This window comes from Molossus molossus, unplaced genomic scaffold (genome assembly GCF_014108415.1).
Source record: "Molossus molossus isolate mMolMol1 unplaced genomic scaffold, mMolMol1.p scaffold_m16_p_15, whole genome shotgun sequence".
In the NCBI taxonomy this organism is placed as follows: Eukaryota; Metazoa; Chordata; class Mammalia; order Chiroptera; family Molossidae; genus Molossus; species Molossus molossus.
The window spans coordinates 28,688,807-28,711,649 of record NW_023425350.1 but is presented as its reverse complement, the minus strand read 5'-3'; the positions used below and the strand labels follow the sequence as shown (position 1 = coordinate 28,711,649).

Genomic DNA, 22,843 nt, shown 5'->3' with positions numbered 1-22,843 from the left:
TCATTTCTGTATTCTTTAGAGTTCTATTTACCCTTTTCAGTAGTTAGTTTTCATTTATAAATTATTCTTTATATTGCATATTCCCTGTTCAAGTTACTGGTATGGTTTCTGCATCCTGGCTGGTACACAGTACATTCATTATTTCTTTCACTTCTCATTTGAGAACAAAGTCTTTCAAAGAAAATGGAGAACACAGTGGTAGGTAGGTAAAAATAACACAGTATACACTGTTTACTATGTGCGGGTCACTGTTCTAAGAACTTGACACCTTTTAAACTAATTTAATCCTCATGCCAATCCTATGGAGTTAGTAGCATTATTATTTCCTTTTACAGTTGAGGAAACTGAGGCCCAGTGAGGTGACCTAGGTAAGTGTCAGAGCTGGGAGTCAAGTACAGATTGTGTGACTTACGGGTCCATGCCTCCAACACTACAGAGTGCTCGGTCTGCCACTGGAGGAGATCTGTGACCGTGCCTGGTGTTTCACGCTGTGCCTCTTGGGGTTCCCTCAACAGAGGCATTAATCTGGGCTCACAGAGACCCTGAGTGATGGTGGCCAAAGGGTCCTAACTTGAAATATGGGAAAGACAAAATAGAACTAGGGCCACTAGAGAGATGAAACGGGGACCCGGCTATGCTGGCGTACCAAATGCCCCAGCATTCCTGCTGAGAAGGGGGGCTAGTGCCTCTGTCAGTTATGGCAACAGCTGAACCCAACCTGCCGGACCAGGTACAGGATGGCAGGTGTTAGAGACGAGGCACAGACAATGATGGGGTCTTCCCTTCGAGAGAGGGACGGAAGAGTCTTAACAGAGGCAGCCATGGACCTCAAGGGTTTCAGTAACACTCAGGGCTGTCCTTACGTTAGAATTTGGGGGTGAGTAAGAAAACTCACCCTGTGATGCTGAAGAAAGACAAGGAACTGGAGTGAAACAACCTTCATTCATATCTGTTTAGCCAACAACCGAGTGGCTTCGATTATATTCCTTTACGCGTGTCCACCACAGTTGGTTTAGCCATTCTATCGATGGATATCGGGTTATTCCCTGTTTGGAGCTATTATCAATAAAGCTGCTAAGAACATTCTTGTACAAATCTTTTGTTTCCATTTCTTTTAGGTAAATACAAAAGTGAAACTTCTGGGTCATTAGGTAGGTTTATACATCGTGTTTTTAATCATTTTTTATTGTGGTAAAGCATACATAATGAAAAGTCTGTAACTTGAACCATTTTTAAAATTTTATTATTGACAGTATTACAGGTATTCCCCATTTCTCCTCCTTTTCCCCCCTCCACCCAGTCCCCGCCCCACCCCAGGCCTTCCCCACACTATTGTCTTTGTCCATGGGCTCTGCATATATGCATATATGTTCTTTGGTTATCCCCCCCCCCCCCCCCCCCCGTCGCCTTCCTCTATGAGATCTGTCAGTCTGTTCCATGTATTCATGCCTCTGGACCTATTTTGTCCATCAGTTTCTTTTGTTCATTAGATTCTACATATAAGTGGGATCATGTGATATTTGTCTTTCTCTGACTGGCTTATTTCACTTAGCATAATGCTCTCCAGGTCCATCCCTGCTGTCATAAAGGGAAGAGCTCCTTCTTTTTCACAGCTACAGTATATAGTGTTCTGTTGTGTAGATGTACCACAGCTTTTTTATTCACTCATCTACTGATGGGCACGTGGGCTGTTTCCAGATAACTTGAACTATTTTGAAGTGTACATTAAGTACATTTACATTGTTATGCAACCATTACTACTAGCCACCTCCAGAACTTTTTCACCATCCCAAAGGGAAAATCTGTACCCATTTAAAAATAACTCTCCAGCCCTGGCTGGCGTGGCTCAGTTGGATGGAGTATCGCCCCATTCACTGAAAGGACGTGGGTTTGATTCTCGGTCGGGGCTCATACCCAGGTTTCAGGTTCGATTCAGGAGGCAACCGATCAATGTTTTCTCTCACATCTCTCTCTCAAATCAATTAAAATACTACTAATAATAACTCTTCATCCCCTCTCCCCTAGGCCCCTGGTAACCACTATTCTACTTTCTGTAAGTTAACTGTTGTAGGTGCCTCAAATAAGTGGAATCATACAGTATCTGTCCTTTTGTGTCTGGCTTGTATCAGTTAGCATAGTATTTTCAAGGTTCATTCATATGAGCTTGTGTCAAACTTTGATTTCTTTCCGAGACTAAGACAGTCAATGGCCACATAGGTTGCTTCCCCCTTTTTCAGTGCCGCCATGAGTGTGGGTGTACAAATATCTGTTCCACTTTCACTTCTCTTAGGTATACACTCAGAATCGGAAGTCTGGGTCATATGGTAATTCTGTTTAATGTTCTGAGGAATCACCACACTATTTTTCACAGAGGCTGTACCATTTTACATCCCCACCAGAAATGCCTCCACATTTCCACCAACACTTGTTTTGCGTTTGGGAGTGTTTAGTAATAGTCATCCTAATGGGTGTGGAGTAGTATCTCATTGTGGTTCTGATTTGCATTTCCCTAATAATCTGTGATATGGAGCATCTTTTCATGTGCTTATTGGCTGCTTGTGTAACTTCTTTGGAGAAATACCTATCCAAGTCCTTAGCCCATTTTTAAATTAGGTTGTTCAGTTTTTTTGTTGTTGAGTTTGGGAAGTATTTTACATATTCTGGATATTAATCCCTTGTTAGCTATATAATTTCCAAATATTTCCCCCCATTTTGTGGGTTGTCTTTTCACTCTCTTGATTGTGTCCTTTGATGCACAACAGTGAAGTTCTATGTTTAGTTTTATAGGAAACTGGCAGACCCTTATTTCCAAAGTAGTTGTGCCATTTTATACTGCCACCAGCAATACTGAGTGTTCCAGTTGTTCTACATCTTTGCCAACACTTGGTGTTATCAGTCTTTTTAATTTAAGCCATTCTACTGAGTGAAAATTGGATAAGATTTAATTCTTATCTCCCCAGTGACTAATGGTGTTGAGCATGGACTATTTGTATATCTTTATGAAATATTAGTTCAAATCATTAGCCCACCGTTCGTGGGTTTTTTTTTGTTTGTTTGTTTTTTTTGTCAGTTCATTTTATCATTTTTGGTTTTCAATTTTTTTTTTTTTTTAAAGGATTTTATTGATTTTTTTTTTTTTTTTTTTCATCCTCACCTGAGGACATTTTTCCATTTTTTGTTCAGGTAGAGTGGGAGGGAGAGAGAGAAACAGAGAGAGAGAGAGAAACATCGATGTGAAAGGAACACATCGAGTGGCTGCCACCCGCACGACCAACCAGGGCCGGGGACAAACTGCAACCGAGGTACATGCCCTTAGCGGGAACCGAACCCGGGTCTCTCAGGACCACAGGCCGACGCTCTAACCGCTGAGCCAAACCGGCCAGGGCTTCAATTATATTTTTTATTAAATTGTAGAGCTGGCTGATATTTCTCAGTTTCCTCATCTGTATGTAGCAGGTATGAATTCCTCCATGACACCTGGGCTACAAGAAATGTCAAGCTCAGCCACTCTCCACAGTGCCTGGACTCATGAAAGACCACTTATGTCTACTCCCGTTCAAGGCGTGTGGGGTCCATGCCAGGAAGAATGAGGGGAGTGTCTAACAGTGTGATTTGAAGGGGAGCAGCATTCAGTGGCCCCAGCAAAGAAGGGAAAGAAGACGGGGCGAGCAGTAGACTATCTCCATGGGAGGAAGGAGGGAGGAAGGGGGTGGGGAGAGCCCACACTGCCCTGGAGCCAGAGAAGATGGAAATGTAGCAGATATATCAGCCACACTGAAAGCTCATAACAGAGCTGAACTGTGAATGTCTCCCCCGGGGCCTTCCGCCTGTGACGTGACAGGAAGACATAAACTTCCCATTCTATTTGCGGAGCCCTGGAAAGGTGACGGTGAGCACACTGCAGATGAAGGTCTTTCTCCTCAGATGTCCTGTCCTGCCCTGTCCAGTAGGTCTTAGCTGAGGTTGCAGGCTCCACCCGGACCAATAACCACCTTTGATCACATTGGAGAAGCAGTGTATTGGAGAGCCAACCACTTTTATTATTTGATGTCCCAGACTTAGAACTTAAGCGTCCCTGAGCTGCAAATCACAACCATAAACAAATCTCCTAACATATAGAATTACACTTATAAAAGTATATTGGTCAGGAGACAGAAACCATGCCGGTTATTTAACAAAGACTGTTAACTAGGTTAATACAGAAGACTGTTAACTAGGTTTAAATTTAGCCAGGTCACTGAAAAACCGAAATGGGCGGGGGGGGGGGGGGGATTCTGCGGTGTTACAGAAGTAGCAACTGTAAGAAGCAGCTACCACCCCTACCAGCCCACAGGCTGAGGGAACTAAGCAGAAACTGAATTACCAAACCTTGGAAGTCGGAGGAGGACTTCTGCAGGATTGGAACTCAGACCACTGAGAGTGCACGCCAGCTTCTAGTGCTGATATCTCCACTGAGGTCACCTTAAAATTGATTCTGCAAAAACTAGGAAAACTGCAAATTGGATTTAGAAACCGATAAGGGGAAGAACCAAGGTGATGAGCCCAGGAACCACAGGCAGACAGGGGAATCAGGAAGCAACAGTCTCCCTCAGTTACCTCTGTTTTGCAGGGCCCGATGGAACCAGCTGGCAGCGCATAAATGGAGTTTGCAGAATGCCAGCCCCTGCATCATGATATAGAGTACACAAAGTGAGCTTGGGGCTGAGAGACAGCAACTTAATAACTGGCACAAAGGGCTTAATATCACACCGAAAGCAGTAACCCTGCGGGCAAACAGGAATGTTTTGAGAATAACCCACCCATCCTCTATTCACCCAGAAATGTGAGAGTTACCTTGAGAACAGAACAGACCAAATGTCTAAGCATCTGCCATATAGACTTTCCTGTTGTTATTTCCTTTGGTGGTTCTAGCTCAGTGATCCCCAAGCTTTTATGTCTGAGAATTGCTGCACACTGTACTTTATCAGTGATATAAAGAATTTTCTAATTTGATTTTAACTGTATGGAACTTTTGTTTTACTAACTTTAGAACCAAACCCCTAGCCCCCCAACACTGCCATACACAGTGACCCCATTGGAGTCGATCGGGGCAGAACTCTTGGAGCAGAAACCACTGCACAATGGGAAGGCACAGGCAAAGGTGGTTTATATTCTGGTGCCTCTACTTTCCAGCTGTGAACCTTTGGGAGCACAGCGTCTACCCTGAGCGTCATTTTCAGTTTTCTAATCCCATGTAGTAATCCTGCAGTAAGTGGTACCCAGAGAGGGTGTTACTCCTGTTGCTGCGGTTAGTTAGGCTCCTCACCTGCACTCCATCCCAGGCAGAAAAGGTTCCTGGGTGATGACTTGAGGAGGGAACTTGCTGGAAAGGAGCGGTAAGTGAGGATGGGAATGCTGAGGCCAAAAAGACAGACAAGAGCAAACCAGAGTGAGGATGTGGAGAAGGCAGGACCCTCACTCACTGCTAGTGGGAAGATAGAAGGGTGCGGCCGCTTTGGGAAACAGGGTGGCAGTTTTTGAAATGTTAAACACCAAATCCAATAAATGAAAGATATAAATGTGAAATAAATAAATACACTAAAACAGAGGAAGAGGAAGTCTCAAGGAGGGACTAAAAGAGGGCAAAATTAGATCAAAGAAGGAAATCTCAGCCCTGATGTGTAGAGGAGCCAAGGAGTCTTTCCAGGGGTCCTGGGAGCAGCCATTAGGTAGCTTCAGACCCAAGGGGGGTAAAGATGTGGGAGGAGCCCTGCGGTGTGGCTGAGTGGATTGAGCCTCCTCCCATGGACTGAGAGGTCCCAGTTTGATTCCTGGTCAGGGCACATGCCCAGGTTGTTAAATCACTGAGTTTGCATTGGAATTTTTTTCTTTTTACAGCAGCTAATATTATCTTCACTTATAAGAGTTTACAGTTTAAAACAGTTTCCTTGGCCCTGGCCGGGTGGCTCAGTTGGTTGGAGCATCATCCCGCACACCAAAGTTTTTTAATTCTATTCCAGATCATACCCAGGTTTTGGATTCAATCCCCAGTTGGGGTGCATAAAGGAGTCAACCTCTCTGTTCCTCCTCTCCACTCTCTCTAAAAAAAAAAAAAAAAAAAAAAAAAAAAAAAAAAAAAAATCCTTGGATGAAGATTAACCAAAAGAATCTCAGTAGATGAAATGAACTGTAGAACACATCAACTCAATTGAAAACAAACAGTGAACTGGAATATTAGGTTGAAGAATGTTCCTAGAATGAAGTCACGTGGTGCCCAACACCCAAGGTAGGAGGCTTGCCGACTGAACAGACATGGTGATTTATTTACTCAACACAAACCAGAGGGCAAATTTGACAGTGACTACACAGCAGATTTTTTTTTTAGCCTGTGTTTAGGATTCATCTGGATAATTCAGACCCCAAACATTCACTTGTGGTCTCAATGATTCACGTTCTTTGACTAGGTAGATTAAAATACAGGGAAACTATCATTCTTTCTTTTGTACCATGTAACTGAACATTTGTTGGTCTGAAATCATGTTTCCTTTTAGTGTGAATTCATTCATGCCTTTATCCACCCACCCACCCATCCATTTAACAAACGTCCAAACCTAACACATTGTAGATCCTTGATGTTTCGTTTGTCACTGTTTACATCTCACTGATTAGTTGTAGATGAGAAAGATAAATATGGTTTGAGTTATTTTGGTGCCAAACAACATTCTAGAAAGAAATGCTCAGCTAAAAAAAATCTAAATAAATAACTCAAAAGAGAAAGGGGGAAAGGTAGTGGGGGCAGGGAGAGGAAGCAGGAGGGTCTTTCCCAGCGGAGGTGGGTGGGGATCTTGTTTCCTTGTCTGGGTTTTGATTGGCATGGGAGAGTCCCGTGTCTGAGGGTGCTGAGAACACCAGCAGCAAGGAGCGGGGAAAGATGGGGGGTGGGGGGGGGGAGTTGGAGAAGTTTCGAATTTCTTGAACTTTATAGTCTGGATTCTGGCGTCAGCCTGAGTTTTTTCCTTCTCCCCACCTACCAGCTCCCCTGACCCTCTCCAACACATGCGAGCAATTTTCCTGAGAATTTGGAGTCCGGAAGAAAGAGAAGCAAGCAGGTCTCGATTATCCTCCCCCCTCCTCCTTCCCCCACAGCAGGTGCCTGGTCCCTCCTGTGCCCCCAGGGTACCTGAGTCAGAGCATGTCACAGGGGCTGGAACACTAGCACAGGTTAGTCCGCCCTCCGCGGCCCAGGCCCCCGGGGTTCCTGAGGGCTAGGATCTGAAACACGACTCGTTGAGTCGTCCTGGGTCCTGTGTCCTAAGACATGGAAGGAGCTTAGAACAGTGCCGGGCACCTTATCCGTGTCTGCCTCCGCTGGCAAATGTAGGTGAGGGCACCGCGCCCCCCAGCCCCGCCCGGAGGGCCCCTGCCGTGCGCCAGGGGCCCCGAACCACTCCCGTCACCAGGCCAGACGCAGGGCCGCCAGCGGCCCTCAGTGACCCTGTGGGCTCTGGCCTGACTCCGTCCTAGCGACAGGACAGGGGATAACAGGAATCGGCCTGAGGCGGCCGCTGTGTAACCCCTGGAGGGCTGGGTAGACATTCCCATTTTTCGGGTGGGGAAACAGGCTTGATTCAGTGCCAGCACCCTTGGACTCAGGCGCTCGGGTTTGCGAGCCGTCTGCTCCCCATTACAGTCTTTTTGGGGGGCCCAGGCAGAAAGTCTGGGGACAGAGGACCAGGATGGTTCCCGATCCTGTGTCTTAGGCCTATCTCAAGCTCCCAAGCCCCGCGCAGGTGTGAGGGGCGCCCCCTCCCCGCCATGTACGGTGGGGCCGAGCCGGTGCCTGGCGCAAAACCCCACGACGTGGCGTTGCCAGGGTTCTTTGACCAAAGGCCCACTGGACCACCGCGGGGGTCCCCAGCCGCAGCCACCTAGGTGTCCGGGGGTTGCCCCGCCCTTTGCCCCACGGGATGCTGATTAACGAGGCGGCCAATAGGCTGCTGGGCGGAACCGCGCCCCTCGGACGGCGCAGGACACCGCTCGGAGCCCAGCTCCGGGGCAGGCATGGAGCGTCCGGTGAGAGTGAGGACTTGGGTGGAGGAGAACCGGGCCTCCTTTCTGCCCCCCGTCTGCAACAAGCTCCTGTGAGTCCCAGGCACGCCTCTCCTGCTCTCTGTCCTCACCTCCTTCTTCTCCGTCTGCACCCCTCCGCCTCCCCTCCAGCTCCAGTTCCTTGACCCAGCCTGCAGGAAGGGGCTGTCATCCTCACGGTGTCTTCAGGGGAGGAGGGTGGGCTGTTCCGGGTTGGGCCTCCCTTGTCTGTTCCTCTTTCTGGCGACTCTGACGCGGAGATTGTGGCCCCGCCGTCTGAGCATGGCCGGGTGAACCGAGGCTAGGAGGAATGCAGATAGCAGGTGGCACCCTTCCCCTCCAAGGCCGAGAGACAGCTCTCCAGGCCCCAGTGACCCTCAGAAGTTTGACTCCAGAATTGCAGTAGAACCCAGGCCTGGGGACAGCCCACACACCCAACTCTATCCAGGAAGCCACAGGCAGAGGGCGAAGATGAGCGCCTCTGTGAGGATCGTGATTTATTGTTCTTCTCAGTTCCCCTCTTTACTGGCAGGCATGGGGTGGGGGGCGGTGCACACACTCCCCCCAGGCCCTCCCTAGCCACCTCTGCCCATATCACCCAACGGGGCTGATCAGGGTCCAGCCAGTCTTTCTCCAGCAGACTTCGCAGGCCCTCCCCTGAAGCCCCTTTACCTCCTTCCCCTTCCCTGGGCTCCCCAGCTCACAATCCCATCTTTGCAGTGTCCACAGAACATGTCCAACAGGGTGACACCTCAAAGCACACAGTTACAATCACTAACACTTTGACAAGCCAGAGGTTGTGCCAAGTGCTTTAACATCATCTCATTTAGTTCACAGCAGCCCCAGGGAGTGGGATTCTAATAGGTAACTTTCCCAATGCCAGGGAGCTAGTGTGGGACAGGGTCCTGACTCGAGCCCATAGAAGAGTTTGATTCCAAAGTCCACATTCTCAGTCACTGTGCAGCACGGCCAGGGCTAACAGGCAGTGTCGCCCCAAAGCCTCGGCACCCTCACTGTTTCCCCACTTCGTCCCTGTCCATGGTCTCATTCTCAGTCCTCCAGTTTATCTCCTAATGGTCTCATATCCACCTGCTCCTCTCCAGTCCCTGGGCCGCTGCTCTGATTCCACTCTTGTCACTTCCTGGAAAGTGAGGGCTGCCCCGCCTCCAGGCCCCCCACCCCAGCCCTCCAGTGCTGCCCCAGTTTTAGTAATCACAAAACGCAGGCCCTCCCTTGAGTCACTCAGCAGATGTTCACTGAGCACCTGCTACATGCCAGGCACTGCTCTGGATACAGTGGAAAAGCAACTGACAAAAGTCCTGACGGGATCTGACATTGCAGTGGGAGGAGGCAGCCACTAAATATAAACACACAAGGGGTGGAGGCCCAGGCAGACCAGGCGGCCGCAGGGCGAGGTAGGGCTGTGGCTGTACCCCTGTGTTGGTAAGGGCTGCTGCAGGCTCCTTCTGGCCCCTGCTGGTTTAGTGGTGATCTTTGCATCCTTGGCTTCTGCGGCATCACCCACTCTGCCCTCACCTTCACGTGGTGCTCTCCTCTGTGTCTGTGTCTAAATCTCCCTTTCTATAAGGACAACAGTCATAGTGGATTAGGTGTCCACACTACTCCAGTAGGACCTCATCATAGCTTAACTCACTCCATCCACAATGACCCTACTTCCAAATTAGGTCACATTCTGAGGTACTGGGGGTTAGGACTCCAATATATGGATTTGGGGAGGAATGGGAGGGGAGACATATGAAGTTGCTAGAAGGTTTTTTGTTGTTGTTGTTTCTTTATTGATTTTTAGAGAGAGAGAGATAGACGCATCGATGAGAGAGAACATCGACTGGCCACCTCCTGCATGCCCCCCACTGGGGATTGAGCCCACAACCTGGGCATGTGCCCTGAGTGCCCTGACCGGGAGTCGAACCGGCGACCTCTGGGTGCATGGGTCGATGCTCAACCACTGAGCCACACCGCCAGGCTACTGCTGGAAGGTTTTGAGCAGAGGAAGGATATGATCTGAATTATGCACTCTGATGGGTTGAAATAGTTCTCGAGTGGGCTCATTCAAGAATTTTTCGTATGTACCTAGATCAGCTATTTTCAACTGGTATGCCACAAGAAATTTGAAAACATGCAGTACCTGTCTATTTATTCAGGGGCACTGACCTCTTTTCCCTTAGATTGACAAATAAAAAAAAATGACAACAGCCAACACAACAATAGTTGTCTAGTGTGAATGAATCAAAATTATACCTATTTTTAGGCAGATCAGCAAAAAATATATTTTTTGGTGTGCCGCAGAATTTTAGTAATTATTTGTGCCACGAGATGAAAAAGGTTGAAAATTGCTGTTCTAGATTATATCTCAGTAAAGATGAGTACAAAACAAAACAAAAATTCCTAGGCTCTCTGGCACCCCTTCAGCCAAGACCAAAGTGCCCCATCCTGATCCTTTGCTCCCTAAAACCACTCCCACACCACCAGGGCCTGCCTGAGGGCCCCTGCCCGTGTCCCCTCCACTTCTTAAAACAGGTGCCTCACAGCCTTCAACCAGCAGTTTGGGGGGAACAGACAGCTCTGGGGACAGAGGTAGATAAAGGTCATGTTACCCGTTCAGGAGGTGGGGCCTCCAGTTTGCTCTTCTGTGTTCAGAGATCTGACTGAAGAAGAGAGAGATCCACCACCTGCTGCTCCTCCTACTGGTCCAGAGGATGTGGGGGACACACACAGAGGGACATACACACATACAGATATACCAAGACACAGATACAGTCTCAGACAGGTGCAGACACTCGGATACACACGGGCACCCTGGGATGAGAGTGGAGGGGGCCAAACCTCAAAAGCTGACAGGGACCGTGATGCAGAAACAGCCCTGTTACCTCTCCCAGGTGTGCCTAGGCTCTCTCCAGGCCCCCAAGGCCCCTCCTGTCTTCAGCACCTTTCCCCTCTCCTCCACTGCAGGCATAAGGAGCAGCTCAAAGTCATGTTCATCGGGGGCCCCAACATCAGGAAGGATTACCACATCGAGGAGGGTGAGGAGGTAGGTCGGCCGACTGCCCTTGCCCTGACCCAGCCCGGGACCGTAGCCTGTGGACAGGAGATGGACGGGGTGGTCAGATGGCTGATGGGTGAAGGGGTTTCAACCAAAATCACAGGGCAATATTGCTGCCTGGAAGGTGTGGGCACCAGTGACACCTTTGACAGCTCCATCCTCAGAAAGAGCCCACCCTCTCTGGTAGGAGAGGCCTCACTGCTAGCAGCACCCCCTGGACCCAGGGGCTGTCCACGCTCCAGGCGCTATGCCCTGGTCCCTTCCCTCCAAGCCTGAATATGCACGGCTGACCTCCAAAATGAGACCCAGCTGCTGAGAGGGACCTGGGTGCTCTACTCTGGCCCCTGGAGCCAAGTTCTCTGGGAAGGGTGGGGGCTGGAAGGCCCCTCCTTATCTGGAGGGCATAAGACACATCAGTTACCAGCACTGGGGGCAGGGGCAGGTGGGAGGGGGAATTTGCAATTTGCACTAACTACCCTTTTGTACCTTGAATTTTGAACTGTGTTTCTGTGCTACCTTCCCCAAAGTAAATAAACAACAGAGAAAAAGATGGGGCCTCTTAGGGAGGAACACAGCTGTGTCCCCAGATATCAGAATCTCTGGTGGCAAAGGATCACTGGGGGTCCCCCTACCTATCACTTTGGAGGCCTGGCCCTGGAGTTCGAGGTCCAGAGTCCGGCTTGGTCTCCAGCCTTCACCCCCACTGCTGGCAGCTCAGCCACAGCTGGGGACTGGAGGGAGCAGGGAGAATCGCTCACTGGACAAATATTTGCTGAGCACCTGTGTGGGGGCAGCGGGGTAGGACCAGGACCGGGCCAGCAGGAGCAGCAGCCTCCCTAGGCAGAGCCAGCCAGCCCCTCCCCTCTCACGCTGCCAGGGTCCACCTCTCCCCACACCGCCCCCTTCTCACACCACAGCTCGCCAGAGACCATTTTCCTCTTTAGGAAAAACCAGCAGGAAAAGCCAACACCTCAGAGAAAAGACAGGACTGGGTTGGGAGTGGCCACGGTGGGGAAAATGGGGCCAGTCGCAAGGTCTCTCCTGCCCCCCAACTTGTCTTCAGAGGCTCCCACCCTGGCCCCAGGGTCCAGACTCCTGCCTGGTGAGAGAAGGGGAGTTGCTGAGCCAAACTCTCCTCCTCGCTGAGCTCAGGCCTCAGCAACAGCCCTTCAGGTGCCCAGGCTCGCTCACCACACATATTCCACTTACCCAGTCCTTCCCTTGGGGCCCCGGGGACCTGGGCTGGGAATCAGCCGGCCGGGCGGGAGTCTGACTCTCCCTGACTATGTGATATTGAACAGATCACATCACATCACCTCTCTGAGCCTGTTTCCTTGTGGCTCATGGGGACACTGCCCCTGCCTGGGGGAGGGATTCAGTGTATGTAGAGTATATGCACAGAGCCCGGGCACAGCTGATGCTTAGTATGCATCGGTCCTCTGCGCGCGCACGTACACACATGCACACACACACACACACACACACGCACACATGCGCCTATTCTGCCTGTGAGGCCTTTCCAGGCACCAGAGGTCTGATTCAAGTCAGTATCGGCCCACAGGGACAGTTAATCCTCCAGCCAGCACAGGCCCCAAACATCATTTACTTCCATATGGAGCATAATTCCTGCTGGATTGCTCAGGGCTGTTTGGGATTCTCTGCTGTCCTGGATCTGCACCTCTGCTCAGGCGAGGCCTGCCCCTCATCACAACGCAACTTCCGGGCAGAAAGACAGGACTGAGGGAGATTCTGCTTCCTTTCTCTCTATGCTTTTGTTTGATGGCTGCTGATACCTTTCATCTGCCTGCACAGGGTTTGAATCTGGCCCAGACCATCACTCTAGACCCCACCCCACCCCAGCTTTCCCTGATATTCGCAGGGCTTAAGGGCTCTGGCCCCTCCCTAGGGTTCTCTGGGCCCTTCTTTCCTTTCCCCCTACCATGAAAGAACCCCCTACATGTGCGCGTGTGCACACACACACACACACACACACGGGCTTCCTCCCAGCTGGGGGGTGGTGTGTGTGTGGCGGGGAGTTGCAAAATTTCTCCCTAAAATAGCCTGGGTTTTTTTTCTTATTTGTTCTAAATAACTTGCATGGGTTATTTTTAATACTAAAAGTAAATTTTGTTTATTGTAAAAAACATGCAAAATATAGAGAACAAATGTACTCCCTGTTCATCATCCTGCCACTCAGGGAATCCCTCCACCGGGAACAGTCGTTCACGCGTGGACGGTTACAGCAGAATTAGAATCCTGCTGGATGCGATTCTGAGTCTTGCTTTAACATGATAACTTTAGCATTTTCCATTTCCCCACCCTCTTAACAGTTATTCAAAAATAGTGGGTTTCTTGTTGTGTTTTGTTTTTTACTAATTTTTCTTTTAGAGAGAAGAAGGGGGAGAGAGGGAGAGAGAGAGAGAGAGAGAAACATCGATGTGGGAGAGAAATATCAATTGGTTGCCTCCTGAACGCTCCCCAACTGGGGATCAAATCTGCAACCTGGGTATGTGCCCTGACCAGGAATCCAACCTGCCACCTGTTGGTGTGTGGGACAACGCTCCAACCAACATTGGCCAGGGCTCAAAAATAGTTTTTAATGGCTGCATAATGTTCCATATTTTGTTTCTATCATAAAATAGTGACATTTCCCGTTATTACTGTTAGCATCATTTTGCCAACCCTGCCATCGCCGGAGGTCTGTGAGTGCTGACTCTGTGGTGGGTACACTGTGTGCAGTGTCCCAGGCAGACTTCACAGTGACATTCTGAGTAGATACTGTCATTTTATGGATGAGGAAACCGAACTGACCCAGGACACACGAGGGCTGGCTGAGCTGAGGGCCAGGTGATGCTGGAATCTATGCTTTTAACTATGCCATACAGCCGGGTATGTACACACGAGCAAAGTGCATTTCTGACTCACTACTGCCACCTTCCTGGCGACGGAATTACCAGCTCAAGAGTGTAAGGAGCCCGCTGTCCGGGTTTGTCCTGGACTTTGTGGTTTTCAGCACTGAAGGTCCTACATCCAAAGAAAACCCTCTGGCCACCCTACAGGGGCATGAGCTATGAAGGCTTTTGCTGCCCCTTGACAAATGTCCTTTAGAGGGGGGGTGTTACCTTGTCCCTCGTAGCAGACGGTGAAGCCACATTTCTCTAGTTTCCCTGAGCTCAGCTTGATTTCTTAGTACATGCTGTGACAAGGACCTCTATCTCCTCTAACTCCTTACATGATAATAATTATTATTAATACCCCTTTAATTATTTGGTTGGGGCCTTTAATACCCATGCAATGTGTGACTCGTAGACAGTGTCTGCCTCCTCCTCCCAGCTCCATGGGGTGGTCTCAGCAAACACATTAATGAGGGACTGAGGATGGAATAGGGAAAATGCAATAGGAGCCCCTATGCAGGAAACCAGGAGGAGGTGGGTACTCCTTCCCTCACAACCTCCAACCCACCCCAGCTTCCAGTGTCACCGAGCCCACCATTTTCATGGCCGGCCCCCGGAGGGATTTGGACGGGCACAGCCTGCCCGTGCCAGGCGTCACCGTGGCCAGAGGAGCCAGCACAGCTCTGAGCTCCCTGCAGACTCGGCTCCACGCTGCGGCTCTAGGACTCACCAACTGACCTTGGACAAGCTGCTTTACTCTCTGAGCCTCAGTCTTTCTTTTTTTTTTTTTCTGCATAACGGGGCTAATAACAGCTTTGGAGGTTCTTGCGGAGATTTCTGATCATGCAGAGGAAAGTGCTTGCCCAGCCTCCGGGACAGTCAATGGGTGGATCTCCTGACCTGGCTGAGGGGTCACTGAAGTCTCCAGCGAGCATCTCAGCCAGCCTCCTGCCCCAAGCCACACAGCGGCTGTTGTGTCCTGGGTACTTTGGTCATCACTTGCATGTCAAGATGTGATCCTTGTGTGTCACTAGCACTTCTGTCTGTGACACGTGTCAGGGGACACTGGGGCCTCAGGGCAGGAGTGGCGGAGCTGCTCATAAACTCAGAGGACTCCAGGAACTTTCTCAGGGTTCCCAGTCAGAACGCAGGGAGAAGGAGGGGGAGGGTCCGAGCCCGTCTGCTGTCTTGTCCCACAGGTGTTCTACCAGCTGGAGGGCGACATGGTTCTCAAAGTGCTGGAGCGCGGGAAACAGCGGGACGTGGTCATTCGGCAGGGAGAGGTGAGGCTGGGCCCCGGGGGTGGGAGGTGAAGGGCTCCCAGGGCAGAAACCTGTCGGGTCCACTCACTCTGGCTTTGGTCAAGGTCTTGTCCTCCCGCCTTTCCTTCCCTCCTGCCCACCAGACCTGCCCCACCCCATCCTCAGCACAGCCTGACATTTCCTCCCGTTCCGGTAAAGGCTGAGCAGAGGTGGGCGGGGCTGGACCCGTGGGTCAGCTGGGGGGCCCAGGATGCTGCAGGCACTGCGGTCTCTGGAGGGGATTGCAGTCTTACTGACACCGTGTCCCACCGCTGCAGATATTCCTCCTGCCTGCTGGGATCCCCCACTCTCCACAGAGATTTGCTAACACCGTGGGGCTGGTGATTGAGCGGAGGCGGCTGAGAACCGAGCTAGATGGGCTCAGGTAAATGAGGGTCTGAGGCAGAGATGCGTGGGGTTGGGGTGGGAGCCACACAGAACAGGACAGACGAGGTAGACGCAAGAAAGCACTCTCCGGCCATTGAGCAGGAATGGGGGGTTCGCGGGGACCCTGTATTGCCAGGTGGTGGGGAGAGGTTAGGGCCCATGGTGGGGTGGGTTTGATGGAGGTGCAGGATGTTCTCTGGCCCTCTGGTGGCCCATTCGGCCTGCAGACCTCTGGCTGGAAGAGAGCCTGTGCTTCCTGCACGGACGGAGGTCTGTTGGGGGGTGGGGAGGATGCCGCGGTCAGACCCACCTGGCCCAGGGCCACTGCAACACCGCCGCTTCGCCCAGCCTCTGCCCCCAGGTATTCCGTCTCCACCAGGGTAGCCCGCTGCTGGGTCTGCGCCCCCAGGCCTCCCACAGCCAGCACGGGGGGCACCTGTGTAACACTTGCTGGGGCCGGACACCAGCCCAGGCGCTGCATGTGTTCATTTAAATCTCACGGTGATCCTGTGGGGCCGGTACCAGTGCGTCTGTGCTTCACAGGTGAAGAGACGTTGTGTCTGCTAGAAAATGGCAGAGCTGGCATGATAGAGACCCAGGGGACGAGCCAGGGCAGTCCGGGGACGAGTGGGAGTTGGCCCCAGAGCGGGGACAAGCACGGTGCCGCGACGGGCACTCTGCTTCCAGAGCCAAGTCCCAGTGTGGTTCCGATCAGTCCCCAGTTACTATCCTAAGAAAGGAGGGCGCAGCCTTGGGCTCTGGGGACACAGATGTTTATGGAAGCGAAACTACTTTTTGTATGTTTTAACTGAGAAAACTCAAAATTCCCAACAAGTTACCAACATCTGTTACAATGGACCTTTTATTTTAACGCTTCCCTTTTTTCCTAATTACCAAAGTCATACACGGTCATTCTTGGAATCTGGAAAAGTACCAGGAGTGGACAAAACTAAATGACTTGTTAAGCCCTGGCCGGTTTAGCTCAGTGGTTAGAGTGTCGGCCCGTGGACCAGAGAGTCCTGGGTTCGGTGCCCGCTAAGGACACAAACCTCAGTTGCAGTTTGTCCCCGGCCCCAGCTGGGGTCATGTGGGTGGCGACCAGTTGATGTGTCTCTCTCACATTGATGTTTCTCTCTCTCTCTTCCTCCGTTTTTCCCTCCCGCTCTATCTGAAGATAAATGCAAAAAAAAAAAAAAAATGTCCTCGGGTGAGGATGTAAAATACATAAAATGACCTGTCAGGGGACGGGTGAATGTTATGGGATGTGAATGGTATCTCAGAAACAAACAAACAATAAAGAGAACGCACAAAATGGTCATCCCACCAATTAGACCTAACAAAGTGCTTCAATTTCCATCTTGTCTCTTTTTCTGTGCGTATCTGCGCCTTCCAACATTGCAATCTTATTGCAAACATGGGCTCGGGCTTTTTACACATTAAGAAACTCATGAGTTTTTCTTCAAAACTATTAAATTCCTTTTTAAAAACACCACGCTAATGACTGCGTGCTAACCTCCTGCATAATGTCCGTTGTAGAAGCAGATGTCTGGCCTTAAACTCTGAAAGAGATTTTTCCCATGGGGCTTTATCTAGGGAGTCTTTCATGATGGAGAGGACAGTTTCCTCAATAACATTTTTACAGCAAATTCAATAACAGATTTCATCTGGCTGCTTTGACCTTTAATAAAAGCCAGGGACTCAACATTAAAATTCCACTCTGGAGGCAATTTCTGGGTGACGTCATGGTCCAGTTACGGAGCTTTATGGTGGCCAGCTCCATCCCAGGATAGGACGAGGGTGCTGGGTGGGAAGGATGCGCCACGTGTCTGTAAGCAGGGCCACTTCTCTTTGGGGGAGGAGGTGAGGAGCAGGCAGAGCTGGCCTGACGCTGGGAGCTGAGCCTGGGGATTAGGCATTCAGTCAGCAGATGTGCCACACACACAGGGGCCTGAGGCATGGCCCTGGTGTGCCAGGTGCCCCTCACATCAGCGCCCCGAGCCAGGCTGAGGTTTGAGTGGACTTCAGGGAGTCCACTAGAGGCTGCGTGTACATGCATGTGGACCTTCCCCCTGAGAAGGGCCGCTCCAGTTCTCAAAGGCATCCACGACCCTGAAAGGAGAAGGTTCTCCCATCTAGGGGCGTCTTCCACATGCTGATTCCTTAAGGTCCCGTGTGCTCTGCCCTAGAGCTCCAGCAGGCAGACCGAGCCTCCAGCCACAGCCCCTGGGTTCAGGCTCAGCCTCAGCTTCTGCTTTGGGGAAAATGAAGACACTTGTCATTGATGCTCTCTACGCTTCTAAGACTGTCTCTAGTCTGTCGCCCAGAAATTGCCTGCTTCTGCCACTTACAGGCTGTGTAAACCCTGCCTAATTGCCCAGCTTCTCTGAGCCTCTTCTCTATCCACTTTGTAAATTGTCAAGTTTTGGGAACCAAGAAGACCTATGAAACGGGGCGGATAACAGCACTCGCATCACTTTGGGGACTCACCCTGCTTCTGCGAGAGCCAGCTGTGGCCACTAGGTTGCGCTAACAGGGTGAATGAAGCAGGCAACAGCTCTGGGGAGCCAGCCAGGCCCAGAGGTCAACATTCAGAGCTGGGCCCCAGGGAGGCTTCCCTGAGGCTGCCCAGATGGGAAACTGGTTGCCCGTCCTTTGCTCTGGCAGGTACTACATAGGAGACACCACGGATGTCCTGTTTGAGAAGTGGTTCTACTGCGAGGACCTTGGCACACAGCTGGTCCCCATCATCCAGGAGTGAGGCCCATTCCAGCCCCAGCCCCTGAGGCCCTATGGTCTGGCTGGGACAGCAGACCTGTCCATGAAGTGCTCCATGGAGCATCTGCCAGCCTAGAGCCATGGGATCTAGGGAGAAAGTTGACCTTTCCCAGGGTGGGAGGCCGGGGCCGGAGACCCCCTGGGGAGGGAAGGAGGCTGCTCCATGGGGCTGGGAGAGCGCAGATGCTCCATATGAGTCATAGGAGGGCCCCTCAAGTATGTGTGTGAGAGTGTATGACTGTGTGTGTGTGTGTGTGTGTGTGTGTGTCCCTGACCTGGCAGCTGGAAACGCTGGCCCCTCTCCCCCCTCCCTGTTGTCCCTGCAGGTTCTTCAGCTCTGAGCAGCACAGAACAGGGAAGCCCATCCCAGGTGAGGCCACTGGAACCGCCTTCCTCCCTCTCTCCCTCCCTTCCCAGAGTAGGATGGTCTCGGTCCAGGGTACCAGGGAATCCCCTTTTGACTACTCTGCCCAGTATTCAAGGTACAGGACGATGGTACCAAACAGTACCCCCTATATGGCTGCTAGGCTTTGGGCTGGATCCAGAACCCATTCCTGCAATTGAGAGCTGGGGCCCTGGGAACCGGGTCTCCTGGGGCTGGGAGGGCTGGGCCAGAGGACACTGACCACAGCTGGGCTGTGGATACAGACCAGCTGCTCAAGGAAACACCGTTCCCCCTGAGCACACGATCTGTCATGGAGCCCATGTCCCTGGAGGCCTGGCTGGATGGCCACCGCAGGAAGCTACAAGGGGGCACACCCCTCAGCCTGTTTGGGGACACCTATGAGACCCAGGTAATGCAGCCCTGGGCCACCCAGGGCATCCACCCAGCAAGCCCGGGAAGTGGGAAACACACACACACACACACACACACACATACACACACACACGTTTGGAGGTTGCAGATGTGGGCATAGCCTTCCTGTTTCTTCCCTGACTCAGAAAGCGACGGCTTGGCCAGTGGAGGCCCGTGGAGGCTACGTGGTCCCAAGCAACCTTTCTTTGCCTTCAGAGTAGGGTGTTGCCTCTTCCAGTGATAGGTTTCTGGGGCTATCCCCCTGCTGGGAGTCCTGAGCCTTTGGCCGGTCACAGCCTTGGGAGCTGGAAGGGAGAGAGGTGTTTGGGGTGAGGGCTGGGTGCACAGAGAGGTACCCAAACAAAGCCGGCCTTCTTTCATTCAACATTTATTGTCTTATGTTTCAGACTTTGGTAGGAAAATAAGATAGAATCACTGCTTCAAAGAGTTTATGGTCTGGTAAATGGACAAGTTAGCAATCACCACAATTATGTGATACCTCATTTGGTAGAGAAGCTTTCGGAAGCCACTGGAGGACAAAGGATGGAAGTCAGGGAAGGCTTCCTGGAGGAGGATGTATAAGCTGCATTTTACAGTGAACGTAGGCATTTGCAGAAGGAAGAGAGAGCATACTGGGTGATGGAGAAGCATGAGCAAAGGCCCGGAAACTTGAAATAGGCTGGCACTGCAAAGTAGCTGAGGTTGGCAAAAGCCAGGGCCGGGGAATGGGGGCAACAGGCCTGCTTGCCAGATGGCCCAAGGAGCAGGCAGGGCCCAGGTCTTGGTGAGTCTCCTGGGTAGGCAATGTTCAAGGACTTATCCAGGAGACAACAGAGCTTTCTCAAGCAGTGAAGAATGGGGATGATGAGGCCAGAGTGGTGTTTTACGAATATCACTGTACCCTGTGTGAGGCAGGATCAGGAGGGCAAACGTGGAGGTAAGGACACCTGCTAGAAGGCCTGAGCTCGCTGGTGCCTTACAATTTGCCACTGGCACATCCTTGCAGTTTGACATAGACGATCCCTTGGAGGGATGCTCACTGGACACAGACCTGCCCTTAGAGACTGCAGCTTAGCAGGACTGTGAGAGCAGGCGCACACCACAGAGCCCTGCCACCCTTCACAACGTCATTCCGCGCTGAGCTGGCTGCCTGGCCTAGCCCACCACCTCTTTCTCACCCCTACTCCCCCCTGCTCCGGTTTATGCCAACAAATACCTAGTGAGTCCTGCTCTGGGCCAGCGGGCATCCTTTAGGGAATCGTGTGTGTGGGCCACGTGGTCAGCACTATGCCATGCACAGGTGTGTGTGCCCTTAGCGTGCCCGCAGGTGTGCCCTCCTGTGGGTCAGCAGTAGTCGGGACGTGCTACAGAGGGAGCAGACGCTCAGTGTGTGGAGGGCAGGCATGTGTGATGCCAGGGGGCAGGCGGCAGCACCCATCATGCTGGAGGCACCCGGGAGGCTGCAGCCGGGGCAGCCTTCTCTCCAAGTCCTGGTCTTTGCATCACAGCAGGAGATGAGGCTGCACTGCAGGCCCCACCCCTGCCCCACACAGGCCTGAATCTGGGGGCCAGGTTTAAGGCCATCTCCTTTGGGGGCAGATAGCACCAAGAAGATGTGTCACTTCCTACCAGGTGATCGTCCATGGACAAGGCAGCAGCAAAGGCCCGAGGCAGGATGTGGACACGTGGCTGTGGCAGCTGGCAAGTGGGGCCTGCAGGAGAGGGTGGCTTGATGTCCTGCCCTTGGGGACGAAGCTGCCCTGGGCCTTGCGCTCCCAGGGCCTCCTTGCCAAGGCAGACTCGGGACTCGAACAGGCATTGAGGCTTGCTAGCCTCCATTTGCTTCTCCTGCTCCTCCCCGCAGGAGGGCTCCTCCGTGGTGACCGTGGGGGGGCAGCGCCTGAGCCTGACCCCTGATGAAAGCCTCCTGGTGCCAGCCGGAGCGGAGTGAGTCCACCCCGAGAGGAGGCCTTTCCCCCAGCTGTGGCACCGCCCTGCTTTTCCTGCGCTCCTTAGGGCCCAGCCCTGCCTGACCCTGCGCCCGTGTCTCCACAGGTACACCTGGGAGAGAGGGCAAGGCTCTGTGGCCCTGGCTGTCACCCAGGACCCCGCCCGCAAGAAGCCCCTGGGGTGATCATCGTGCTGTGGGCCCAGAGCAGCCACAGAACGAGTCCCAGCACCACCCTGATGACTACTTTCCCAGCCCCCACTGCTTCTAGGTGTACTGCTGCTGAGTCACTAGGGCCCCTGCCGGGCCCTGCACATCCTTGTCGTCCATCCTCCTCCCGTCCGCTCATGCCAGACTCTCCCTTTCTCCTCTAACAGCTCTCAGCCCACTGACCCACCTGGTTCTGCCAGTGGTTTGTCCCTGAGGCTGGGCGGCCTCTCCCTCCCTCTGTTCTCACAGGCTCATTCCGACACTTGTCCGCCACCGAGCGGGCCCTCAATAAAGGCTTCCTGGGGACGAGTGCCTTGGGTCTGCAAGGACACAGGCTGTGGTCGGCGGCTGGCCCATGCGCTCCCGTGATATCTGGATGTCCAGGCACCGGGTGACCTGGACATGTGGAGGGTCTGTTAGGGGTGTCCCTGCGTGTAGAGTGACTCTCACCATGTGCGTGTGGACTGGTCCACACAGGCTCCCATGGTTGTCCTGGGGGCACAGCTGATGTCGTCTCTCTGCCTTTCCCCCACACATTCTTTTTACATAATTAAAAAAAAAATAGTATCTGTTAGGTTTTTACCCCCAATAAAAGGAGTGATTTCTGCTAATTGTAGAAAACATGCATGAAAACACAAAATCCCCCGCCCAGAGTTAACCAGTGTTCATACGCGAAGATTGTGATGAGCCCGTGGAGGGCATGAAGCCACAGGGGGACCCCGGCAGCTAGGGAGGAGTGTCTGGCCGCATCCCCTGCCCCCCGCTGCGTACAGGCACGCCGTCCAAACCTCAGGTGGTTCCTGGGCCTGCTCTGGGGTCAGGAGAGCCGGGAGCCCCAGAAGCAGCAGTGGGTAGAAATGAAACGTGAAACCGGTCAAGGGAGATCTGGGCTTGGAATCCTGGGACTTCAATGAGAAGTCGATGAGGGGTCACACGTAGGGGTAAGAAGCTGGATCTGGACAGAACACATCCCTCATTATAGTCCAAGCTTCCTCTGCAGAGCTCGGGGTCTGAACCCTGCCTTCTCCACCCCCTCCCGGTGGCTCACTGCTTTGGTCTACTCCACTGAAGAGCAAAGAAGGGTCTGACTTTGCAGAAGGGGCTTCTGGCCCCGAGGGCTATCAAGACCTTCACCCACTTCTCTACTCCTAAGGGCTTTCTTCTCCTGAAAGCAAAGGGAAAACACGACCAGCCTCCCCCAGATCTGCGAACAGTCCGAGGCAGTCAGGGCGAGGCCTGGCGAGGGCCCGGACGCAGCAACGTGCGGCTCTGTACAGAAGCTGAGAAAACACAGGAGTGTCCAGGGAAGCCCCTGGCAGGGCACAGGTGGCCACGAGAAGAGTTTGTCCTTAATGCCTCATCTGAGACAGAAAATAATGAAAATCAGATCTGCTTTTCTGAACA

General features: G+C 52.2%; 1 protein-coding gene across 1 annotated transcript; it reads left to right on the top strand.

Annotated features, from left to right (window-relative positions):
• The first annotated feature begins 7,994 nt into the window (after nucleotides 1–7,994).
• Nucleotides 7,995–21,859, top strand: HAAO (3-hydroxyanthranilate 3,4-dioxygenase). Its single transcript, XM_036263190.1, has 10 exons — nucleotides 7,995–8,120; nucleotides 11,038–11,116; nucleotides 15,222–15,305; nucleotides 15,602–15,708; nucleotides 18,375–18,464; nucleotides 18,812–18,855; nucleotides 19,134–19,279; nucleotides 20,914–20,982; nucleotides 21,146–21,228; nucleotides 21,337–21,859. Exons 1-10 carry the CDS (start codon nucleotides 8,041–8,043, stop codon nucleotides 21,413–21,415), a joined length of 861 nt encoding a protein of 286 aa, XP_036119083.1. The 5' UTR covers nucleotides 7,995–8,040; the 3' UTR covers nucleotides 21,416–21,859.
• The last annotated feature ends 984 nt before the right edge of the window (nucleotides 21,860–22,843 follow it).